This window comes from Plodia interpunctella, chromosome 4, assembly GCF_027563975.2.
Source record: "Plodia interpunctella isolate USDA-ARS_2022_Savannah chromosome 4, ilPloInte3.2, whole genome shotgun sequence".
Classification (NCBI taxonomy): domain Eukaryota; kingdom Metazoa; phylum Arthropoda; class Insecta; order Lepidoptera; family Pyralidae; genus Plodia; species Plodia interpunctella.
This window is the reverse complement of record NC_071297.1, coordinates 6,559,499-6,582,701: the sequence shown is the minus strand read 5'-3', so window position 1 is coordinate 6,582,701 and position 23,203 is coordinate 6,559,499. Positions and strand designations below refer to the sequence as shown.

At 34.3% G+C, this 23,203-nt stretch overlaps 1 protein-coding gene across 4 annotated transcripts; it reads right to left on the bottom strand.

The window, feature by feature from the left end:
• Positions 1-90: 90 nt before the first annotated feature.
• pns (pinstripe) lies at positions 91-18,214 on the bottom strand. Of its 4 annotated transcripts, none has more exons than XM_053743891.1 (24): positions 17,886-18,214; positions 17,693-17,802; positions 17,221-17,391; positions 16,590-16,825; positions 16,037-16,181; positions 15,644-15,788; positions 15,208-15,342; positions 14,373-14,563; positions 13,559-13,664; positions 12,954-13,103; positions 12,370-12,551; positions 11,812-12,023; positions 11,055-11,252; positions 7,708-7,864; positions 7,178-7,445; positions 6,719-6,787; positions 6,121-6,316; positions 5,426-5,676; positions 4,808-4,950; positions 4,322-4,440; positions 3,937-4,115; positions 3,438-3,620; positions 2,945-3,155; positions 91-2,776 (listed from the first exon to the last, which is right to left on the bottom strand). In XM_053743891.1, the coding sequence occupies exons 1-24, from the start codon at positions 17,983-17,985 to the stop codon at positions 2,599-2,601; spliced, it is 4,035 nt and encodes a 1,344-aa protein (XP_053599866.1). In that variant the 5' UTR covers positions 17,986-18,214; the 3' UTR covers positions 91-2,598. The 4 variants fall into 4 exon arrangements, with proteins under 4 accessions (XP_053599866.1, XP_053599867.1, XP_053599868.1 ...); XM_053743892.1 differs by having other exon boundaries at positions 6,719-6,754; XM_053743893.1 differs by lacking the exon at positions 6,719-6,787.
• Between the last annotated feature and the right edge of the window lie 4,989 nt (positions 18,215-23,203).

Genomic DNA, 23,203 nt, shown 5'->3' with positions numbered 1-23,203 from the left:
TGTCACTGACTAGCTTTATGTGACAATGCAATATTTCAAGTTAAGTTTAAATATATTATGTATATTTATATATATTTAATGAAACATATATTTACATATACTGATTTATTTTAATTGGACATTATAAATATAAAATTAAAGATCTTTGGTATATAAAATTAAAAAGTATTCAATCTCTTTGATTTAGGAAGACATCAAAATGGCAACAACGATACAAAACAAACTATTTGTGAAACACGGATTTTACATTTACATTCATTGCGATTGTGTTTCAAGGAGTTTTAATGTGGTTTGAATAAGAATAAAATCATACCCTCATAGCATAATATTTCGAGATAATAAATCACCATACAAGCCTGTATGTTTGTTATTATGCTACAGTGGAGCACTACAATAAGAGGTAAACAGCGTGTTATTACATAAACAGTCTTTGAAAGCAGTGGCACCATGAAGCTACGAACTTTTTGATCCAAAGTATGTATTGCTGTCTCTTTCATCTGTTGTTGGAAATAGCAACATTTTAGTTTTTTTTTGTTTTGGTTATTTTTATTGTTTATGGCTCATTTTGAGTATTTTTTGTTCAAATAAGAGAGGGACTCTTAGTGCCTCCGTCTTGGAGTAAATACACGAAGTTTCAACACCTCCGGACCTTTTATTTATAGCAAGCTACAATATTAAAGTTTCACATTAATATTTTCATTTATAAACATGGTCCTTCGAGCCGGATATAAACCATGCAGCGACCTATGGACCTATAGCCCAACCTCTCCTACTTGCGCGGAGAAAGGTATTCAGTGACTACAAGTTATACTTATAAAGGATATATATACCTTGAATCAAAATGTTCCAGTATTATATATAGCTTCGTGATAGCAACTGGTTTGCATTGGTACCGCCATCTGTGTCGAGTTATGCGTAATATTCCCCTATTTTAAAATACACAGAAATAAAGTTAATTTACCCTCAAATCAATCCTTATAATATATAAACTAACGAGTAATGAGGACTGACGAAAAATACATAGTAAATAATAGAAAAATACATGTTTACACTAGTAAACAGCACCTACGTTCGTTCAAGATGTAAGTAATTTATTTACTTTCTCATTTCTGCGCAGCCGTCAAAAAAATAAATTTGTTGTATTTTTCTTTAATAAATATTTGGCACGTTTTGTGGTGCTGTATACAAATTGTGCATAGTGAGATGTGAAATTTTGTAACGCAAGATCTAAAAAACATTTTTATAACATCAAAGTCGTGTATTCTTTTTCTTAGGTCACTTGCATTGCATATCTTAATATAATAGAATTTTATAAACATTGACAACAATTTCGAAGGACGGCAGGATCAAGAAACAACCATTCATTACTAAGAAATTAGACTGGAGTCGCCGTAATGTACTATGAAAATGAGATGAGGTTTAAAACTCATTCAGGTTGGTGATATCTACGCTATAATAAGAAATAGTCTCTCTTACTGAGCATTTACCAAGTTTCTTCCTCAGCCGTTAAAAGTTGCAGCCCAGGATGAGTTATAAAATAAAAATTTAATTGTAAAATTTTGCACTAATAGTACGGTTATAATGACATTGCAGAAAATGTACTTCGAATCTAACAGTTTATTCGACAAATTCTACCTAGTCTAACTATGCAAGCATACATGTACACATACATAACTATATCAAATAATTTCTGGTAGCAATCCAATTTGAGAATAAAAATATTTATATGTTATAGTTTTCAAAATTAAGAAATCCTTTTGCCTATTTGTAATGGAGACCAAATGGCTTTAAAATCAATTCATATAAAATAACATAATGTCTCAAATAGTCATATTATAACACATCATCAATCAACGCTTACAAATTATTAAATCAATTAAAACTACAGCTTCATTATGTCTTAGCACCTCACAAAATAATCTTTGGGTTTAACTGGCAAGAAAACGTTACTATAAAAACAATCACATAAAAACAACTTAATCGATAATAAGGTACAAAATCAGACCTTAATAAATAATATCAAAATCATAAGTATCAGGAATAATAGAGTGCCAACCAGGAATTGTTTTGTCTAATATCTATTTTTTTAGTAAATCTAAAATTTCAAAACACCATCTTTCCAACTATTTATTATGATATTTTTTTACTTTTAAATAAAATTGAAATAGATGTTTCTATTCCTACAGCTCAAACTAGCATTATTATTACAATAGTTTACATACCTCAAAATAGCATCTGCTAATAGAACTTACATAGGTACAGTAAGTACTATTTGAAAATATTAAGTAATACGATTTCATAAATCAGTTTTTGTCATGTAACATTCTAAAAGAATTACATTTATTTCACGTTGATAAACTAAATTTGAGATTTAAATCTATTGAGTGCAAATACGCGTATAACTAGACAAACTCAGTATTTATTATATGGTGCTTTGGTTATAAAGTATCATATCGATGGTTATTCAAAATAAATAAATGTACTTAGTAACATTAATATGAATACATTTCCAAAATAATCTTGATGGCTTTAGCCAAATTACTTATACTACATAAGAGATCACACTAAAACATTCAGATCTGTGTATAAAATGTAAAATTAGATGCCTTGAGTAAGAGAATTTTCAAGGACGATATCGAACTCGTCCAAAGGCTCGAGTATCTGTCTCAAGAATGTGAGAAGACCGCGCTTGCGCAAGAAACTCTGTTCTTCATACATCTCCACTGTGACACGTGTCATGGACATCGGGACTAGCATGCGGTGAAGCCAATGTTCTCTGTAATAAAAGTGAATTCACGTAGAAGATATAAGTTTCACTAGTAAGATTGTGAAGAAAAAGTGGGTGACGTGTTTGAGTAATATTAAAAAATATTTTTTTTTGTACTACTTTACTACATGTTACGAAAGTAGATTTTAAAGGTTATTTTTTTACTTAGTTACTCACCGCAAACTCAGGCATATAAAGAGTTGGAATTTTCCATCCTTGCCCAAGGTGCGGCCTGCAGTGCTAATTTCGTCCATAAGATGGCAGTAGCAACGCCAAATGGACCTGTGCTCTTGATCTTGCCGACAGTTGTATGCGACACCACAGCTTTTGTTGTTTTGAGCGTTCGGTTCATCGCATAGACTCATTTTGAACTCATCTTTTACCCGCGCTGAAAAGTTTTAAAAATCTGTAAATGATAACAATCTACCTCTTCACGGTACTAAATTGTCTTTGAGTTATATGGTCTTTTTTTTACAAAATTGCATTTGTGGAGGGGAGTTTCCTCGTTGGATCCAAGTCGATACCATCAATTAGGTGTACCATCAATCACGTTATCATAATAACGCATTATCATTGAAATTAAAACTATGTAGGTGGCAAGCGGAACTAGTCTAAAACTCCAAACATGCATACAGTAATCAGTGGTCATGTGAATGCTTGTAATACTTACCAAAATAATCCCAAATGAAGAGATTCTTTCCAAAGAGACGTGCAGATTTAAATCCACAAAGAAACGCTTGCTCCAAACATTTCACTAAACCATTTTCGCCGCACAATAGTACACTGAGAGAGTTTGCGTCCTTTTCCCTTTTAGATTGGTAGTGCCATTTCACAATGGCATTCACACAATCACCTGAAAGAAAAGTATAAGTATAGTCGACCGCTTATCAAGTTACCCTGCGTGAATCTTTATGTCACAGTAATAAGGGGGAGATTGCTATGAATTTGGGTAGGTTGATATGCCGATTATATATGAGTTAGATTGGTACACAAAATCACGTATGAATGGTGACTAAGCACTTGCTATGACCTTTTTGGGTAGTTGCATGTGAAAAAGCAAGAAGTGAAAAAATTATATAAATATATACATATGCTATGTATATATTTATATATTTTTTTCACTTCTTCTTATGTGTTTTTAGCATCAAATGAACGCTTTTATTATCTACCTATCATGTGCTGTATTGTGGAAGTGGAGAGATGCGTGGTGGTGGGGGTGGTGGGCTGCGTGGCGGGCGCGGGGGCGGGGGTGCGCGGCGTGCGGGAGCTCCTCAGCCGCGCCGCCAGCAGCAGCCGCTCCGTGGAGCCGTCGTCCACCCCTGTGCCTAGCCAGCGGTTGCAGGGAAACCTGCGAACAGAAGTAACAATTAATAAGTTGAATTCTTTCGGTTTTTCTGTAGTTATTTATGTTTAAAGTAAGCACTTTTATGTGGACATGAGTCTCTGTCATCACTGTATTTATATGAGTCCTCTACATCTTGTATTATCCTGAATCATTTAGAAGAATAAACATTTTTAACCAAATACCATAACAATAAAAGGTTTTGTACTCACGTATAAGTATGTCCAGTGACTTCGTTTCTTACGAAAACTTGGTCGAGTAGCCATCTAGGCGACATGCCTGAATTGTCATGGCCAATGCGTAGCGTGGACAATATTCCCAAATTTTTGTGCTGAAAATATTGATGCAAATGTTAATGTCGTGCAAGTGTCCCACTTCCTGTACCATGAAGAACTTCTACGAGACTAACTATAAAGCAATAACAATGTGCGGCTACATAGTATGGCCAGTATAGTCTTAAGGTCGTATATATAAATAGCTAACATATATACTCTAAAGATGTTTTATAATGTTTAAATTTTGTTATCAATTTAAATTTTGGGTCAAGTGAAAACTATTATAGTTTAATGCCATCTTCACTTGGTTTTCATTTTGATATGTATATGACAAACATACATACCATTTTACTATGAGAAACAGTGAGAAACAATAGAATATCATTTAAAAACTAGCGTAATATCCATAAATATATAACATACGTGAAACACAAACTCGTTAGTATTTCGTGGTATTGGTATTTTAGGCGTAGATTCTCTGTTGGTGCCCGATATTGAGATCCAGCAATTGGCTGTAGTTTGACTCGCCTTTCGGGAGGGTACTATTAGAACACGATATGGTAGCTCTGAAACGAAAATGCAATATTTTTATATGTATAAAAATGAATACTGCCCCATATCTATGATATTTTCTAACCGGGGCTAAAACTTGATAGTGGCGCCCTTCAGTATTTGAGAAAAACTGTTAAAAGTGATAAATGAGATTTTTTTGTATGTGTTTTAAAACTAACTGAGCGTATAGAAATAAAAAAGTGTACAAATTTGATTACTAGATGAAAACCTAGGAAGAGGGGCTGCACTTGTTTGATATATCTTTATTTTCTTTTTTTGTTATTATGTGTGTGTCTGTAGTTTTTTGAATAAACTTATTTCTATTCTATTCTATATCGAATTCTGGTCTCCAGGATTTGGCGTGAAACTGCCGCCTCCACTATCCATGAATAATGATGCAAACGCATGTCTCGATTCTAATATATTAACACAAAGATATACAAGAATTGTTGGTTCAGAGTAGATGATGAATTTAGTGAAAATACTTACTTGTAGTGGGATAAGTATTAGTGAAGCAGTAATAATCGACAGCATTCAAAGTCAGTAAATGATAAAGAAATTGTTCTCTTTCTTCCTCGCAACGCAAGAAAGCGGTCCTTTTGTATTGCGACCGCAGTAGCGTAGCGTCGGCGAGTAGTTCGCGTAAGTGTTTAGAGAGCAACTTCTTTTCGAGGGACAGTCGCACCCACGCTCGCGCGTAGCCTATCTCAGTCTTTATATCTGTCATAGCTTGGACATTCCTGTAAATAAATTTCTGTAAGTAAATATTACATTTAAATACAAAGAAGTTACATGCTAACAACAACATATTGTCAGGAAAAACATTCTGCAAGGTTACAGTGAAATAGCAATAACATGGGCCGAGCCGTACACAAAAGTTGATAATAATATCAATTAATTAAAATGTCTATCGCGATGTGTGCGGGCAAAAACTTCCAAGCTACATGAAGCATTCGTTCTAGCATGAACTATCCTCTACCTTTTCGAATACAAAGACTTTCATCGAGTGATAGATATAACAATTATTCAACCAATACATGTGGCTGTTTGGTGAATGGTATGACATTATGTAAACCTTTGCGCGATATTGCGGCCAGAGCACAATTTTGGCCTGAGCTTCAATACAAGCGCTTGTATCAGATGAAATTATAATCAGTTTTATATGTAGTTGCGTATATTTGTACCTCATATCAAAAGTAAGACTCTCCGGCAGGGGTCGTAAAGGGTTTGGTGGCTGCGAGGATTTCCTCTCCAAAGTACCCGAATTACTCAGCCTGTCTCTAGAACTATCCCGAGATCCCCCTCGGGAACTGTCGCGGGATCGAACCCCACTGCTGGAACTTTGCTGGGCTTCCACTTCAGCCCCCACGGACGACAAGTCTGCAGAAGTCGTGATGTATTATGATTGGGAGAAAAGTAGTCAATTTGAAGCGGTGTATGTATAGAATTCTATATCTTTTTAGCATCATAATGATAAAATTTACATATTCCTTAACATACGTGGCAATAGACGTATTGATATATGATATTGTGCTATGTGCTATCAATATCGTGGAATAATATTTATAACTTCGCTTGTCCAAATCCTAAGCGCCAATAACTCCGCTGATTTCACCCATCAACAACCAACACCCAAGCTCAAGTTACAGCATACAAACATCTTTTCATGGATTTGTCACAACGACAAACATTTAATACTGAAATATTTTGAACAGTTTCATATATGGCGTATAAGGGCATACTCCGTCACCTATATAAAATAGGATACAAACAGATACTTACAGTCCAGACGCTTGCGTAATACACACCAGGCCAAAGCTGCATGTTTCGAAAGGAGTGAAATGTAATAATCTATATTAAAATACATAATGATGAATGAAACTTACATACACAACCAATATGCAGTACGGATAGCACGTATATGATAAACATTTACTGGTAAATTTCGTCATTAGTATCACAGGGTAATTATATCAGTGTATTTATTTAAAAAAATAAACATATTAATATTAGTGGATGGACTAAGGACACAACATAGGGCACGTAAAATTAACAGAATTTATTATCACATCGATCAGTATTTCACTTGAATTTAAAAGTTAAGAATGTGTGATAGTAAAAGAATGGACTATCTTTACATACATCTTTGTTTTTAAAAAGTTTGTGCAAGTTAAATAGATTTCAACAAGATTCAATATAATATTAATTATTTGTTAAGCCACTCACTGTAATGATACATACCTGGAGTAAGATAATTAGGATCGATTGGTTTAGTCGAGTTGCTACATTGTTCCAATTCTTGATAGTTCGTAAGGTGCATCCACAAGGCAGACTTGCCCATCTTGTGTTGGACCCCATGAGACCACAGTCTCTCGAGCAAATCGCATAATGAAGCGATCATCGTATTCTCTTCGATGCCGGTTATAGATACTTCCGATCCCAAGCCTAGGTCACATTCTTCGGTGCCCATTTTTTCTAAAAGCATTCTTTTTGTTTTGCTTTTACATTCCTGTCGAAAAAAATATATATGATGATACTGATCGTCAAAAAGATCATAGATTAAATAATACTCTATCGATGATCGATGCAAGCATCGTATTTAGTATCCCATTCTACAATATAGATGGTAATGCCATATGTAGCTGACACAGTGACCATTTTTAAATGAAAAAAATAAAAATAATAATTGCAAACACAAACACATAGTCCAGTCGGCTAATTGAATTTCTGACCGAGAAACTAATTTCTCGCTTAAGTTCAGACAATCTTACCTTGAGAAGTTTCTCGACAAACGTTTTCTGGTTTTGTGCGATAGCATTGGGAGTAACTTCAGTGGACAATCTCCTACTAATGTCGCCTATTAACAATTCTGGTGGACAATCTTTCACTTGCCACTTGGCATTCTTGATACGCTTCAGACTGTTTGTTCTGGAAATATTGAAACAACGTTAGTTGGCGGCTAGTAATATAACATTTAAATATATGTGTTATGCCGGCTATTCACTATCGGTAAATAGTTCGCCAAACTTCGCAGTGCTCAATCATAGTGTTGGCATCTGAGTTCGATGATAATGTGTAGCCGGCATAAGGTTATGTTGAAAAAGGATAACATAGAAATGCTACTTAATTATGGTTAAGGAACCCAAGATACGAAGCAAGCACAAAAAGCGTCAAGCAAATAAAAATACTAAGATTCTTTCAAAACTATGTTTCAGTGCAATATTATCTTAGATGTAAAGGATAAGGTAGGCCATAATTTAAAATCCAGCACTGTGTAAGTAATAACATTTATTATAATTAATATGAAAAATGTAGGTACGTTAATCTTGTATTTATATATGTATATTTTTTCAGAATACACAATTCTAAAGGCAGGTAAAATCGACAGGAAGGTTTAATAACAAAAATATGATAACAGGTAAATATCAATTTAAACTGGACTTTATTACATAATAATAATAAGAACAGAAATAATATAAATAAAAATAATATAAATCATGCAAGGCCCAAACATGCTTTCATTCATGACATATTTTTATGATCAGTTTATTATTCAGAATATCATTACTACATAGTTACTTATTATAACAAATGTTGTTTGAAAACGATGAACTATTTTAAAACCTGCATTGAAAGATTGCACTAAAATCAATGTAAACAAAATGTCAACCTAGTCGTAACATAAGTAAACTTAGTTATATCTCAAAAGCTTTATTTTTCCTAAAAATGCAACTGATGCTATTATTGTCACAAAAAAATTACATAAATTACATGTAGCTATGATAAAGTGAATCGTATATATCTTTGTTATCCTGCACAGCCATTATGTCGTTGCAATAGTGGCGATTTTCTTCTGAATTTGGGTAGGTTTATGTGCTGTTACACACTAATGAACCACTAAATGTTGACATTCTGCTTCCATCAAGTCTCTATACTCGAAGTAAAATAAATTCGTTGAAATAATGAGCACCATACATTACAATAAAATATGAGCATTAAATATGTATTATGCATAAATGAAAAATATTCTTATGTATATTAGCAAGGTAATTTCCCTGACATAGCGAGGAAAATAATAAAAAATAAGTTCTCAAAGAACATTACTAACTAAGAGATTGAAAATTTAATAATCACAAATTCCGAGTATCACAAAGACTGCGCAGAAATTATCTTCATAACTTACCATAACAAATATAATTATGCTTAATCACTTCTATCTACAGTATAGAGATTCTGTATTAGCTACTAATAATTTTATAAAAATAAACATCACATAGTGGAAGATATACATTTAATAACGCATAAAATCATGCATTTATCAGATCACACGGCAATTGAAAAAAATCATAAAGCGGATGGCTTTACCGTAATAACGATACAATCACAGTTTTATTCCGTACACGACAACTCATTAAAATCATGCACCAGTCAGTGCTAATTACAATAAACATTCACTAACCAATTGATCAGGCTAACACAACGCATGCGTCACAGAAGCAGGCTTGTTCGTAATGTAATTCATTCGTTGGGTTGGAATATTTCCGCACTTTAATTAGATTCCATTCGCATATATTTCGTCATTTTAAACGCAAAAGGTGACGTCTGCGTCGAACAACTTGAAATGCGTTTATCGGAACCCCGTATCATATGTTTATACGCAAAATTTGTACCATCACACTTACAGGATAACTTATGCCTGGCCTAGCTCACTATCGCTTCTACAAAATTTACAATAGAAACACTCTTATCTTCGGTAGAACTGTTTTAAAAAGTTTTTTATAAATACAAATGAAGAGAGCTTACGAAATAATTTATGTAAAAGGCATCACTGAAATTTACTTATGCCATTTTTATTTTTCTACGATATAGACCAAAATGCGAGTATATGTTACATACATCCTTATCATGCACATGTCATAGTATAAACATATGAACGAATGAATTAATTTAGTTCACCGAGTTAACAATAAAACTACATGGTTGAAAGTGTTCAGAGTTTACAAATACAAGTGATGTTAATTATAGTTTATATTATGAAGGACGTAGCTCAATCGGACAAAATAATATTCTTTGAAAAGTAAGCTATAGCGCATCTTCTGTAGAATGTAGATATATTTTACATTGACAAATTAAGCAGTATGGTCGCAGCAGCATACAGATTCGTGTTGTCAATGTTATCTACAAAGTACATCTACAAAAGATGCTTTAAGGCTCATATTATTTAAATTATTAATATTATTTTGTTTGATAATTTAGAGACGTCCTTTAGTTTTATAAAAGCTACGAATGCTATAAAAATATGTAGAAATTAACTTTGTTATCTCGGTGCGCTGTGTATCGGCGACATGCATGCGTGAACACCGATACCTAAAATTGCCACTAAGCAATGATGCGAGAACATTAGGACATGTTTTACTATAGCATTAACGTCACAAGACAAAATTTGAACCAAAGATGAAACAGTTCTGTGTGTTTCTCACTTGTGATTCAGACTACACATCAAAGTTATATATTTTTACACACGACGATTATAAAGGGGTATACTAAAAATGTAACACAATAAATTCGTAAACAAGTAGTTGCAATCCATATGCTGTTGTTATAACATATTTCTCTGAGAACCTGAAGATGCATATATGAGTTCATTTTAAACGAAACAGAAACCAAAGGGTTATTTTCAGTTATTACAATGTTATTTCTGTTTGTCAATTAGTGCAGAAATTAGGAGACTAATCATCAGGATCATTAGCGAGAAACAGTCATAATAACGGCATTGCGACAGATCTGATTCGCAAACTGGAGAAAAGGCTGCGGTAAAGTTTGTTGCGCCGCTTCTTCAAATTGGAAGTCAATAAATGATGTATATCATCTAAGTCAATTTTTTTTATTTTAAACAAAATATTACCGTAGATATTTTTTATCTCGCTATCAATTTATTCCAAAAATACATTACAATGGTGCATCTGTTCAACGAGGCAAATTTTCTTGCTAACGCCAAATTTAAGTTGCAGCTTATTCACTTCTCGAATCAAATTAGTCGCGTCATCATCTAAGTAAACAAGTCGCGGTCATTCAGTCTGGACCATTTCTGCGGCTGGCGCTATCGGGCGTGACACACCTGCGGTCGGCGGCAGGAGGCGGCGCGAGGGCGGCGGGGTCGAGGCGTGCGGGGAAGGCGCGGTAGTAGGCGGCACGATGCGGCAAGCGCTCGGCCGGCGCGCCCACCTCGAGCTCAGCCGCGCCCGCCCCGCCCGCCGCCCCGCCCGCCCACACGCTATACACGCGCAGCGCCAGCCCGCCTTCGTTCAGCCGCCGCCTGCAAACGGACCGAGCTTTGAGACGGTCCGTGTTTAGAATCTACTACGCCAATTTTTGTTTAAAACTCGACTGTTGATAGTTTTGATTCGGTTAAAAAAGAAAATGGCAAATCCTAGTCGAATCTTGTGTTAGTATTGTGTTGTGAATAGTGGTAATATGATGTGAACTCTGTGGTGTTTTGTGATAATATTTGATAATGATTGATACATATTTTTTACATTCCTTCATTCCTTACATCTATGGCGAGAAACTTATATAAAAAATGAGAAACCACCAACATATAAAGCAAACTTTAGTTTATCATCACTGTAAGTTGTTCGCTATGACCAATTATTTACGAGAAGGTTATTTATTACTAATTCAGTTTGCCTATTCTACTTAAAGGAATATAATTCCATTCATTGACGTGTAAATACTAAGCTTGCTTGAACGCCAAGCTCCAAATCCCGTCATACAATGTGATGTAAGAGTAGTGCAGTTATAACAATTTCAGGTGCGCGTAACTATGTTATTTCACCATATTATGCAATCAGTTCACACAAACAAAACAAACTTACCTAACAGCCTTAATTCGATGTTCAAAAACTTGAAGATTGGCATCGTATTCGCTCCAGTTGGCCATTATTTTATTGTCGATGAGTGTCGCAAACATTTGGGTTTCCAGGAACCTCGATAAGAATGGTCGGTGTCGTTGTGGCTGGTCGGACAGAAAGGAAGCCTTATCGAAGTTTACCATTGATTCGCGAGCTGACAACCAAGAGTCACGATCCTGTAACATTTAAATTAAAGAAATAAACGACAAGTTCCTATACAATATTTTTCTTTCAAATGCACTCTTTAGTCTCTATATGAAAGAGTAACAAATATTTGTAATTTTTGAGGTCCGAAAGAAAAAAAGCCATATATAGTGTCTGGACGAGTGCAAAAATTCGTGATTTTATTATAGTCATATCTTTGAAAGCATTATATATTATCACAGTAATTATTTCATTGGTGTTTTTATAAATATAAGGCCTGCAAATAGTCACCAAAAGAAAAAAGTGTTATCTACCTTAGCTCTGAATAAAAATACATTTAAATTTAATTACAAATATGACATGTTCACAAATATATACCTGATCTGGCATGATGACAAAGTTCTCGTACATGAGAAATATATGAACAAATCGGTTTAGGAACGTCTCTCTAATGGCAATATTGAATTTGATGTCTTCGTTGTACTGTTCCTCGTCGTTTAGTATTTTCTTTTTTAAAGCTGGCATCACAGTTTCGGCGTCTACTTCATCTATATTCACACCTGTAATTGAAAATAAAATTAAATAAAAGAACTAGTAAAAATAATAATAAATCATTTATTTTCAGACCAAAGATTAAATAAACCAAAAACTTTTATCTACTCAATCAATCTTCTTGAAATTTTGCATGCATGTAGATTGAAGTTTGGCCGAAGGACATAGGATACCTTTCAACCCGAAAAATAACTGTGCCCGTGGTAAATACACGCACAAAATACATTTATATTTATTATTTTAAATTTCAGCGTGTAAAATTGCTATTTTTCCAAAAGGTCTTATTTTTATAGAAAAGAAAAATGCAATTAGTCTATGTGTTACTTTGAACAACTCATTATGATTCCAAAATAATCTGCTATATCTCCTGTTTTTTTTTTAAAGATTCGTCCTTTCAGTTTGTAACGGACCGGTGCGTTTCGCGATGTCCACAATGCGCTGCAAGGCGTCGAGCCGGAGCGGCGCGCGGCGCGTGGGAGACGCGGGCGGCGACGCGGTCAGCGGCCGGCCCTCGTCCCATTCTAGCACGTCGTGCAGCGAATGCTTGCGACGTAATCCACCTGACAATACAAATCATATTTCTCGACATCAAAATAAGAACAATTACATCTTTCTTAAAATCTGAAACCATTTGTTTTTTTTATAATAATGAGCAAGCAAACAGGCGTGCGTCTCACGGGAAGTGGTCACCGCAAAAATCATGTTTAACCTTAATTATGTGGAGTATACATAAAAAAATGGAGTCAAACAATTGGCGCTGGTATTGAAATATTTTTTTTTGCAGTAAAACGCAGCCAACCAATCAGTGTCACGATATTGATGTCAGTGTATTGTGACAAGACAAAAACGACACCCCAATAAGATTGACTGGCTTCGTCTCACTGTTTCAATTCGACGATCGAATTAGAATTTGAAACTGAATGTATAGCTGCTTTAATTAATAATAAATATAAATCCTTTTGGGGACAATAATAAAGCAAACTACATTCAGAATTTCCCTACGAATCTTACTTACCTGAAGGCAATGTGCAGCTGCTACTCATACTGTCATTCATGTGTTTATATGATGTCCCATTGAGCGGCACTCCAAGTTTTGTAGGTTCTGTATCCGGTCTTTGAATCTGAAATAAACATTTTTTTACCCGATCCTACAAATTTTCATTGGATTTGAATAAATTTATCATGTCAATTTTTTTCAAATAGAATGAAAAATTTATTGACATATATGTTTTATTTATAGCTCGACGAGGAAGTCTGTAACAATTAGACGGAAGTGCGTGTTTACCGTGATAACCACCGGTCAATGTCATTACATACAAATTACTCGTCCAATTTTAGTTCCAAATAATGCTGATTTTTGCTGAATATGTGTATACCTACTATATGTTACTACATATAGTAGGTATACACATTGCATACTTGCAATGAAGATAATTCTTCCGAAATTGAGCAGGATATGAAGCAAAGATCATTTAATAAATGACCTGATATTACTTTAGTAAAGGTTAAGAGTCGTGCAGTTTCCGCCCTTAAATAGTACTACACTATAACCTCCTAGACGTCACACGAAACACCTAGGTATTATGTAACTGTAAACGCTGATAGGCAACGATAGCATTCTCAAAGACGGTTGAAATATCAGAATCGCATCTCCAAATGGAATAGTTATTTTTTTGATGAGAGAGAAATACAGATAATATATCACACATATGGGGTAGATAGAGCCAAGAGTGAAACTCGAAAGTGTCGTTTAGCTGTATCGTTGTACGAAATTTCTTTCGTACAAGGATGGATCGGGAGAGATTTTCAGAAAACGCTAAGTTACCTACCTGATGTTTGTCCAACACATGGTTGATTTCCTCGATGAAATGCGTTCGGTGGGGGAATATGGGCAGTTCTTCTGGCAGCTGAATGTCAGACTTGTCGATGTCCACCAAGCACAAAGCCGCTTCAGAGCCCAGAGCGATGCTGCGAAGGCCATTACTGCCGATGCTGATTGCCGCGCTGTCGGCGTGAAGGCCTAGACCAAAGTGTTATTTCGTTAGCTTTGTTGTGGTGTGTGGTACCCTAGAATAGTATCATCAAGGAGGGTTGACGTCAGTCACGCGACCGGTTGTATAGTTACAGTCAAATCTTCAAAATTAAGGCTTAACTTTTATGCAATCATTACATACATCCTCCCGGTTACATCCGGGAACACGCAAAGACAAGAGAGAAAAGAATAGGGTTTTATAGTAATAACAGCATTTATCTATGATAAACATAGTTCATTGATCCAATAATTTGATGAATTGCCTTTTTATTTAACTACAAACGTATTAGTAAAGGTTGAACTTGAGTACAAAAGGCATTTGTAAATGGAATTTTAAAGATTGTCAGATATAGGGTATGAATCGTATCTTATCTCTAATAATCAAAACAAACTGTTTAGAAAAAAATTGAGAAAATACTGTGAGCAAACCCATCTATGCATATGATAATATTTAAACAAAACTACAGGAATAACAAAAGTATGTAAGTACCTGTTACAGTTGTGATAAATTTGCCAAATCTATATTATAAATACAGAAATGTAAAAAGCAAATGTTTCAACATGATATTAAAAATCGATTTGAGATAATCATCTTGATTTTTTTTTATGTCAAGTTATTTAAAGTAACATACCCATAACAAACGGGACCGGAGCGTCCAGAAAGTGATACAGTGGAGCAGGAAGTATTGGCACATACACATGGGCCCATGTGAATGGCAACAGGAGAGAGACTATGCACTCAGCCACTAACATCAGTTTGTTGTAATCTGTAATAATATCAGCTGGATTAGTCACAATCAAAACTAACAAAACATTTTTACACATGTGTTGTGAATTAATATTCTCTAAGATTACATTCAGGTCCTATCTATCCGAAAACTAGCGCTGCCATCGCATTTTAATAAATTTTTATTTTTCACTATGAAATAAAAGCTGTTCATAAAAGTGGTGCTAGTGTACGAGTAGATAAGGAATTAATGAAGTCAGTGATTTAACAGGTTTATTTCTTAGCCAATTTTCTTATTATTTCTAAAGTATGAAAGCTTTTTAAAAATCATTGAGACTCACCACTTGATCTAAGTAAGACTTGATGTTCTAATAGGACACATGTAAATAATTGAACAACACAGTCAACACCTAGTGTAGAGAACATAACTCTTAACGGATAATCCAATAGTGGTAACTCTTCAGGAGGATTTGGCATTCTTATCACCTGAAAAAAATCGACAAAAATAAAACAAACTGTGACATTTTCATACAATCAGTAAGTGACTATAGATTTATACATAACTAGCCGCCCACCCCAGTTTCGCTCGGGTAAAACCATTATAAATTGTACACCTACACCTTCCTTCAGGAATCACAATATCTATTGCTGAAAATCATACAAAAATCAGTCTGGTAGTTTTTGAGTTATTACCTTCATATAATATGTAAGGATAAACATAAAAGCATACTTACAACTGGAATAGGATCTAGATGAGGTTCAGGAGGTGGTACATAAAGACGCAATGCCTGTCCCATTAAGGGCACTGGGACTTCATAAAGCAAGTTATAGACATAAGACTCGGGGCTTAGCCCTGGCCCAGGCTGTCTTGGTAAGGATCTACAAATGAAATTAACAATTAATTTATCAGATATAAGGACCAACTCAGAAATTTAACTACATGACAAGGCAATATCTTAACTATTTATCAGAGTTAACATTTGATGAATATATTAAAAATACATGAAAATCTATGAAACAAAGTTTGTCTTAAAAAAAATGAAATTTGTATTCCATTAAGATAAGACAAAAATGTTATTCCTATTTTTAAAATGAATACAAATTGGTGGAAAATATATGACTCTACATTAGTTTAGTGATGAACTGTTACTGGTTGGAAAAAAGGGATGTATTTTATTTGTATAATTCTTTATTTTTATTTTTCTGTTTTGGCTAAATAATGGTATGTTTATGTCACTTTTATCAATAAATATTGCAAATATACAAAATCTATCATACTTAACTAACCTGAATAAATTTTCTAAGAACAACTGTGCCACCCTGACATATGGGTACTGACATATCAACGCTATACTTTTGGCTACATAAAGTTTATCTTTGGCTATGTCGTAATAAGTGAGTGCTGCACCCGTATGTGGAGCGAGTTTGAATGACCGTGGTAGGGACCGTGAACTTTCCTTTCCTGTGCCCTTTCTATGTCCTGGTGGCGTCTGCCCGCTGGATAGTTCCGTAATATACATTGCCTAAAAATATACAATACAGTGTTTTAAAAATACTTTTACAAATATTATTTTTTATCCCAGAAAGTGTTGTTATAAATAAACTGATAATAAATAATGTATTGTCAAAATTAACCCAACCTATTTTACAAATGCAACTTATGTTTACACTTTAGCACAGAGAACATGTAGGGAAACTATACTGTCAGAAAAATATACCATCCAAATATTACCATGGAATAATGGTGAAGCCACAAGCAATATAGTTATTGCCTGTGGCTTCACCATTATTCCATGGTAAGGTCAAGGAATATTTGATCTTAGTATTGAAAAACTTGTAATGTACTATACAACCATAATGTATTCCCAATACCTTTTTTAAAGGCCTATAGGTAATGAAAATCTATTAAAACACTTACCTGTAAAGTATGCATAGCAGTACATATCTTTGTGTTTCTAACTTCTTCATAAAATATAAGACTAAATCCATAGTATCTAGATGCATTTTCTCTTGTTACCACAAAGCTATGAAATTTTGGTTCTAAGGAATGTTTCTGTGTCCTAAACTGCAGACCGGCTGGCAAACACAACTGTGGAATTTTTAAAATTATTATTTTAGTTATAGAACTAATGTTTAACTAATTCTGAGTTTGCTTCTTCTTCTTCACCATATCTAGATCTGACTAAAACTCAGTATGATGTAATTAGCAATTATTTATTGCCATATTTTTTTATCAACATTGCCACTTGTGTAAAAAAATTGTTTCTCATAGTGTAAGAGAATATGTCTCTTAAAAAAATATGTCTCTTACAATTTCTAGATTCTTTGAGTATTAGTAAAATGTAGCATTACTTAACAAGAAAATAATACCTAACAAAAGTTTACATTACCATACAAACAGCATGTTCATCAAAAGGATTGCTTGGTATATTTTCAGGATAGTGTGCTAAAATCTTGCCTTTGTATGACCGATCTAGCGGAGATACATGTAAATTGTCACCTAAAAATGGAACACCATATTATTGATTTTATAACTTCTCAGTCTCTGCTTATCTAAATGGTAAAATTGAGGTTTTTACATACCACAAAGCCTATCAGGTTCTAAACCAGAGTCAAAGTCGAGGCCGCATATCGCAAAATAGTCAGCAAATCTACATCCAACAGACAGATCATGGACAGACATATTTCTATCGACCCGTTATTCAATAATGAAGCACTTTCTCTTCGAACGATAGCTTTGTTCACTTCAGCATTTTCATAATTCTACTGACTTTCAAGTTCAACTGTTTATCACTATAGTTTCACATCATTCGCGATATTAGACGTAGTGAAGCTTGATAAATTAATTAAATAAACACTAATTAATAAGAATTTCCGAACACGAACAACACACACAGCAGTCAGCAGCTGTTGTCAAATCAAAACGATGTCACGTCAAATATCTGTCAAAATGACGGCAGTAGTAGAGGTACAGATAATTAATAGCAGATTTACATTGATCCAGTGCCACTGGATCCATTATCTGTTTACATTTATTATCCACTGACCATTTGTTCGCGCGGCGGTTTTCGGGGAAGGTCACTGGATCGAAAAATAGGAGCGGGCTCATTTGGATCTAGCGCTGGATACTGAACGTCCGCGCCGGACTGAATTGAAACGTGTTTTTACGGATCCAGTCGCTGAAGCCAGAGCTAAGCTAATCAGCAGTACCTAGCATCCTACTAATATTATAAATGCTATGTTTGTTTGGATATATGTGTGAATATATGTTTGTTATTATTTCATGCAAAATCTATTGGTCCGATTGTTATGAAATTTGGCACATGGCTAGAGTAGGTATAACCTGGAATAACACATGAGATACTTTTTATCCCGAAATTCCCACGGGAGCGAAGCCCCGGGTCGTAGCCAGATTGTAATATTGTAATGTCATGTGTCGTGAAACTATAGTTGATACTGGAGCCAGCGCTATTGAACTACTGAGAACTTTTTAATACAAAATATACATATTGCTATCTGTTTCATCCATTGTGTGACCTTTCTTTCTTGAGCATTGCGAGTGTAGATAGAGAAAGCTATATCTAGATCCCGTCATATCTTCTAGTTTGCTCATACAAGATAAGTTGTATGTATTAGAAATATGTGGGAAGAAACGAGATAGCTGGCAACTGGCCCATGCCCAACCTAGCACTTTATATGAGACTAGCTTTTGCCCGCGGCTTCGCACGCGTGAATTTCATAGCAAAATCTCAGTAATTTTATCGCGTACTCTTTAAGACTGGTAATATATGATTCAAATTCGCATTTTTACTAATCTTTAGTTCAATTTTCTGTTTCCCGCTGCGTGTCTCGTCTGTATGTAATGTAAAGTATATACCCGTACGGTTTGCTATATATTGTGCCATCTTGTTTTTTGCAATGTGTCCCGTCCCGTTTCCCACTACGTGTCTCCTTCCTATTTCCTTTTTTATTAACCACAAACGTAAATTAAACATTTTTTAAATTCAAATCATTTATTCAGAAATTAGACCTTCACAGGCACTTTTTCTCGTTAATTTTTATATTTATAGTTATTTCTCACAAGCTACAAACCACAGACCACTGCTGAGAAGAATTAAAAATCACAATTACAATTTTAATTTTTTTTTACAAATAAAATTTAAATGTCACAATATATGCATTAATAAAATAATAAAAAACAGTAAAATAAAAATTAGGAGATCATGTGTGGAGTGGCATAGTTGTCGGGAGGATCCATGCGTTTTTATCAGTCAAATAGGCGTTAATTGTGTAACACGCTTTAACCATTAAATTTTTCTTAACATAAGTTTTAACATTTTTCATTGGCAGATTAATAGCCTCTGCAGGGAGTTTATTGAATAATTTTACACTTTGACCCACGAAAGACCGCCGAACCTTTTTAAGCCTGAATCTGTTCATACAAAGTTTGTGCTTATTTCAAGTGTTTACACTATTTACTTCGTTTAATTTTTTATATAAATGTAAATTTGATTTGACAAAAATAAACACAACAAAGATATACTGAGATACAATAGTGAGGATGTTAATTGATTTGAAGAGTTCTTGAAGAGAATCTCGAGGTTTTAATCCATAAATAAAACGAATAGCTCTTTTCTGTAAAATACAAAAAAAATTCCTATGTCAGCTGCATTACCCCAAATTAATAGTCCGTAGGTCATAATGCTATGAAAGTAGCTGAAATACACAAGTCTAGCTGTATCTATGTTCGTACACTGTCTGATCCTTATCACTACAAAAGCTGCCGTACTGAGTTTTTTGGCCGTGATTTCAATATGTTTATCCCACTTTAATTTGTCGTCCACAGTATTTAGTATTATGTACCCATGTCCCAGGAATTTAGTACTATGTACCCATTCTAGAGCTTTACCATTTACTGTTAAATGTATAACATTGTGCGAGTTATTTAAGAGAGAGAATTTAATACATTTTGTCTTCTCTGTAAGTAGAGCTCTACTTACAGAGAAGTTAAGTTGTTGGTTGTAAACTAGTTAAGCACTACCGACATGCTATTACTTATAAAGTTATAGTTTTCATTTTTTCTATCGACTTTAAAATAATTGTATCGTCTGCAAATAGAACTACTTCGCATAAATGTTGGACAAGGCATTGGAGGTCGTTAATATAAACCAAAAATAAAAAAGGACCGATAATGGAGCCTTGAGGTACGCCTATGTGAACAGGTGCACCATCGGAAGTTGTTTTGTTAATTTCTTCTCTCTGTGTTCTATTATCTAGGTAAGACGAAAGACACTAGAGCCGCGCCAGTATCACCATAATGTTGAAGTTTATTTTGAGTATATTATGATCTACATAGTCAAAAGCTTTCGATAAGTCACAGAAAATACCTACGACATCTTGCTTGGATTCCCAAGCTTCATTAATTATTTCGACTAAAGTGTCTGCTGCATCAGTAGTTGAACGACCTTTGGTGAAACCGTATTGACGATTATGTAAAATTTTATTTATATTAAAATAGGACACAAGTTGACTCAAATTAATTTTTTCAAATATTTTACTTAGAGTAGGTAATATAGAAATAGGTCTATAGTTTGTTTAAACGCTTTAACGCCTTGTTTGTTTTTGTATTTACTATTACTGTTATTTGCTACAAAAAGTAAGTATGACAATTTTCAGCTTTTTATCTTGAAAATCGTATTAAGTCCCGTATAATCTTTCACCCCCCTATGAAGGGGTTGAGGGTTAATTTTCAGAAAAATCTGAAACACGTAAACACGTTTGTTGTAAACAATCAAAATCCAAATTCTCAAGTCACTAACTTCAACGGTGTAGAACTTTCATATTTACAGATTTCACCCCTTTCACCCCTTCGGAGTAGAATTTCCAAAAATCCTCTCTTAGTGCTCACCTACACTCACCTACATGCCAAATTTCAGCTTCCCGCCCAGCAGTTTCGGGTGTATGTTGTCTGTTAGTCAGTCAGTTAGTCAGTCAGTCAGTTAGTCAGTCAGTCAGTCAGTCAGTCAGCCAGTCAGTCCTCAGTAACGGAAGAGTTTTATACTGATATATTGATACATACTGCGCCCATCATATCTATATCAGACTTTAATAGATAAAACAATTTGTTTATATTCTGTTTACACCTTTCTACAAAATTTTAAAGTAAATCGGCTCCGTGGATTGTTATTTTAATTTTCCTACAGGACCCTCCTCATTTTCTGGGATGAAATATCTATAAGATGTTAATCCGGGATTCCGAGGAATTTTTGATTCATAATTAGTTTTTTAATTATCCTACGGGGACCTAACGATTAACCGGGATGAAATGTATCTAATTTTCCTACAGGACCCTCCTCATTTTCCGGGACGAAATATCTATAAAATGTTAACCCGGGATTCTGACGCATTTTTGATTCATAATTAGTTTTTCAATTATCCTACGGGAACCTAACCATTTACCGGAATGAAATGTATCTAAAATGTTAACCCGGTATATAAGGTACCTACATGCCAAATTTCAAGCAATAGGTCCAGTACATTTCGAGTGATTCAGACAGACAGACAGAGAGAGAGACAAAAATTTCTATATTTTCGTTATCTATATCAGTAACTAAATATATCCAATATACAAATTTGACCTTTCTTCAATTGTATTATATGTATTGATGATGATTAGCCGGATTGGGCCGGAAATTTGGTCACAGACTTTATACGAGTAGTTTTTCTGGTCATTGATGCGTGGTATATACACACACAGGTACTAATATACTTTAGTAATCGTATAGTTATACCTTTACCTGCGCAAGAAGGAGAGGTCGGGCTATAAATTAATAAGATAACAATACATTACAATGTACTTTGTATCAAAAGTTATTTTTTAGTAGGTATAATAAAAACATTTGTTTTTATATCTATGTGCTAACTACTCCGCTACTAGGTACTACTATGGCTTCATGATGCATGCGTAAAAGCAACCTTCGTATTCTTTGCAAAAAAAGAGATATCTTGTAGAAACTGATGGATTTACTATGTACAACTGTGTCCAATAAAAAACTATAATATTTTAAAAAATAAATTAGGTTGGTAGGTAGGTAGGCATATGTGTGTTTATTATAGTTTTCACTATGAATTAAAATAAGTTAATAAAAAATAAGAGTTGGCTGGTTTTCCATCAGAGATAAGCTAAGCTACGATATATGGATTACGAGTATTAAATCAATGATATTCATTGTTTCATATAGGTAGTATAACACTGGTAGTGTAAACGGGATCTGCTAAAAACTATGTTTTTTTAATGAAATTTGCATACTACGGATATGTGTATGTGCTAAGGCTGTGTACTATAGGGCATGTGTATGGATGCATGTTAGGATTTGTGCTATGGTGTGTGCATTGGATATACGCAAAAGAGACGAGCTAAGTATGTTTTGCACTCCCCAAATTACGATTTATCCGGAACATCTTTGTAGCTTAGCAATACAGCTTAGCTTAGCAACTTAGCTAAAGTAACTTAGCTTTGTTACGAAACTTAGTTTCGTAGCTTATAGCTGCTTAGTTTATATCTGGTGGAATATTATACATATTATTCTTATCAAAACAGATAAGGTTATCACCTCAAGTATGTACTTAATATGTGTATATAATTTTTGCTTTTTCATGCTATTTTAATGGTGTACCGATTTGAAAGTTCAAATTCTACCAAGGATTATCACGTTGGCTGGATTTCCAGATATACCTGGGTTTGACGATGGCTAGGAGAAACAGGTTCATTATAATCCATGAAATTAGTAGGTTACGGAATACCTTCTGCGAAATACAGATATGTTGATGTTGGTGCATGATGTTGATGAGGAAGATAAAATTAGAACATTATTTTTATTAGCTGTTTGAGTCCCACTGCT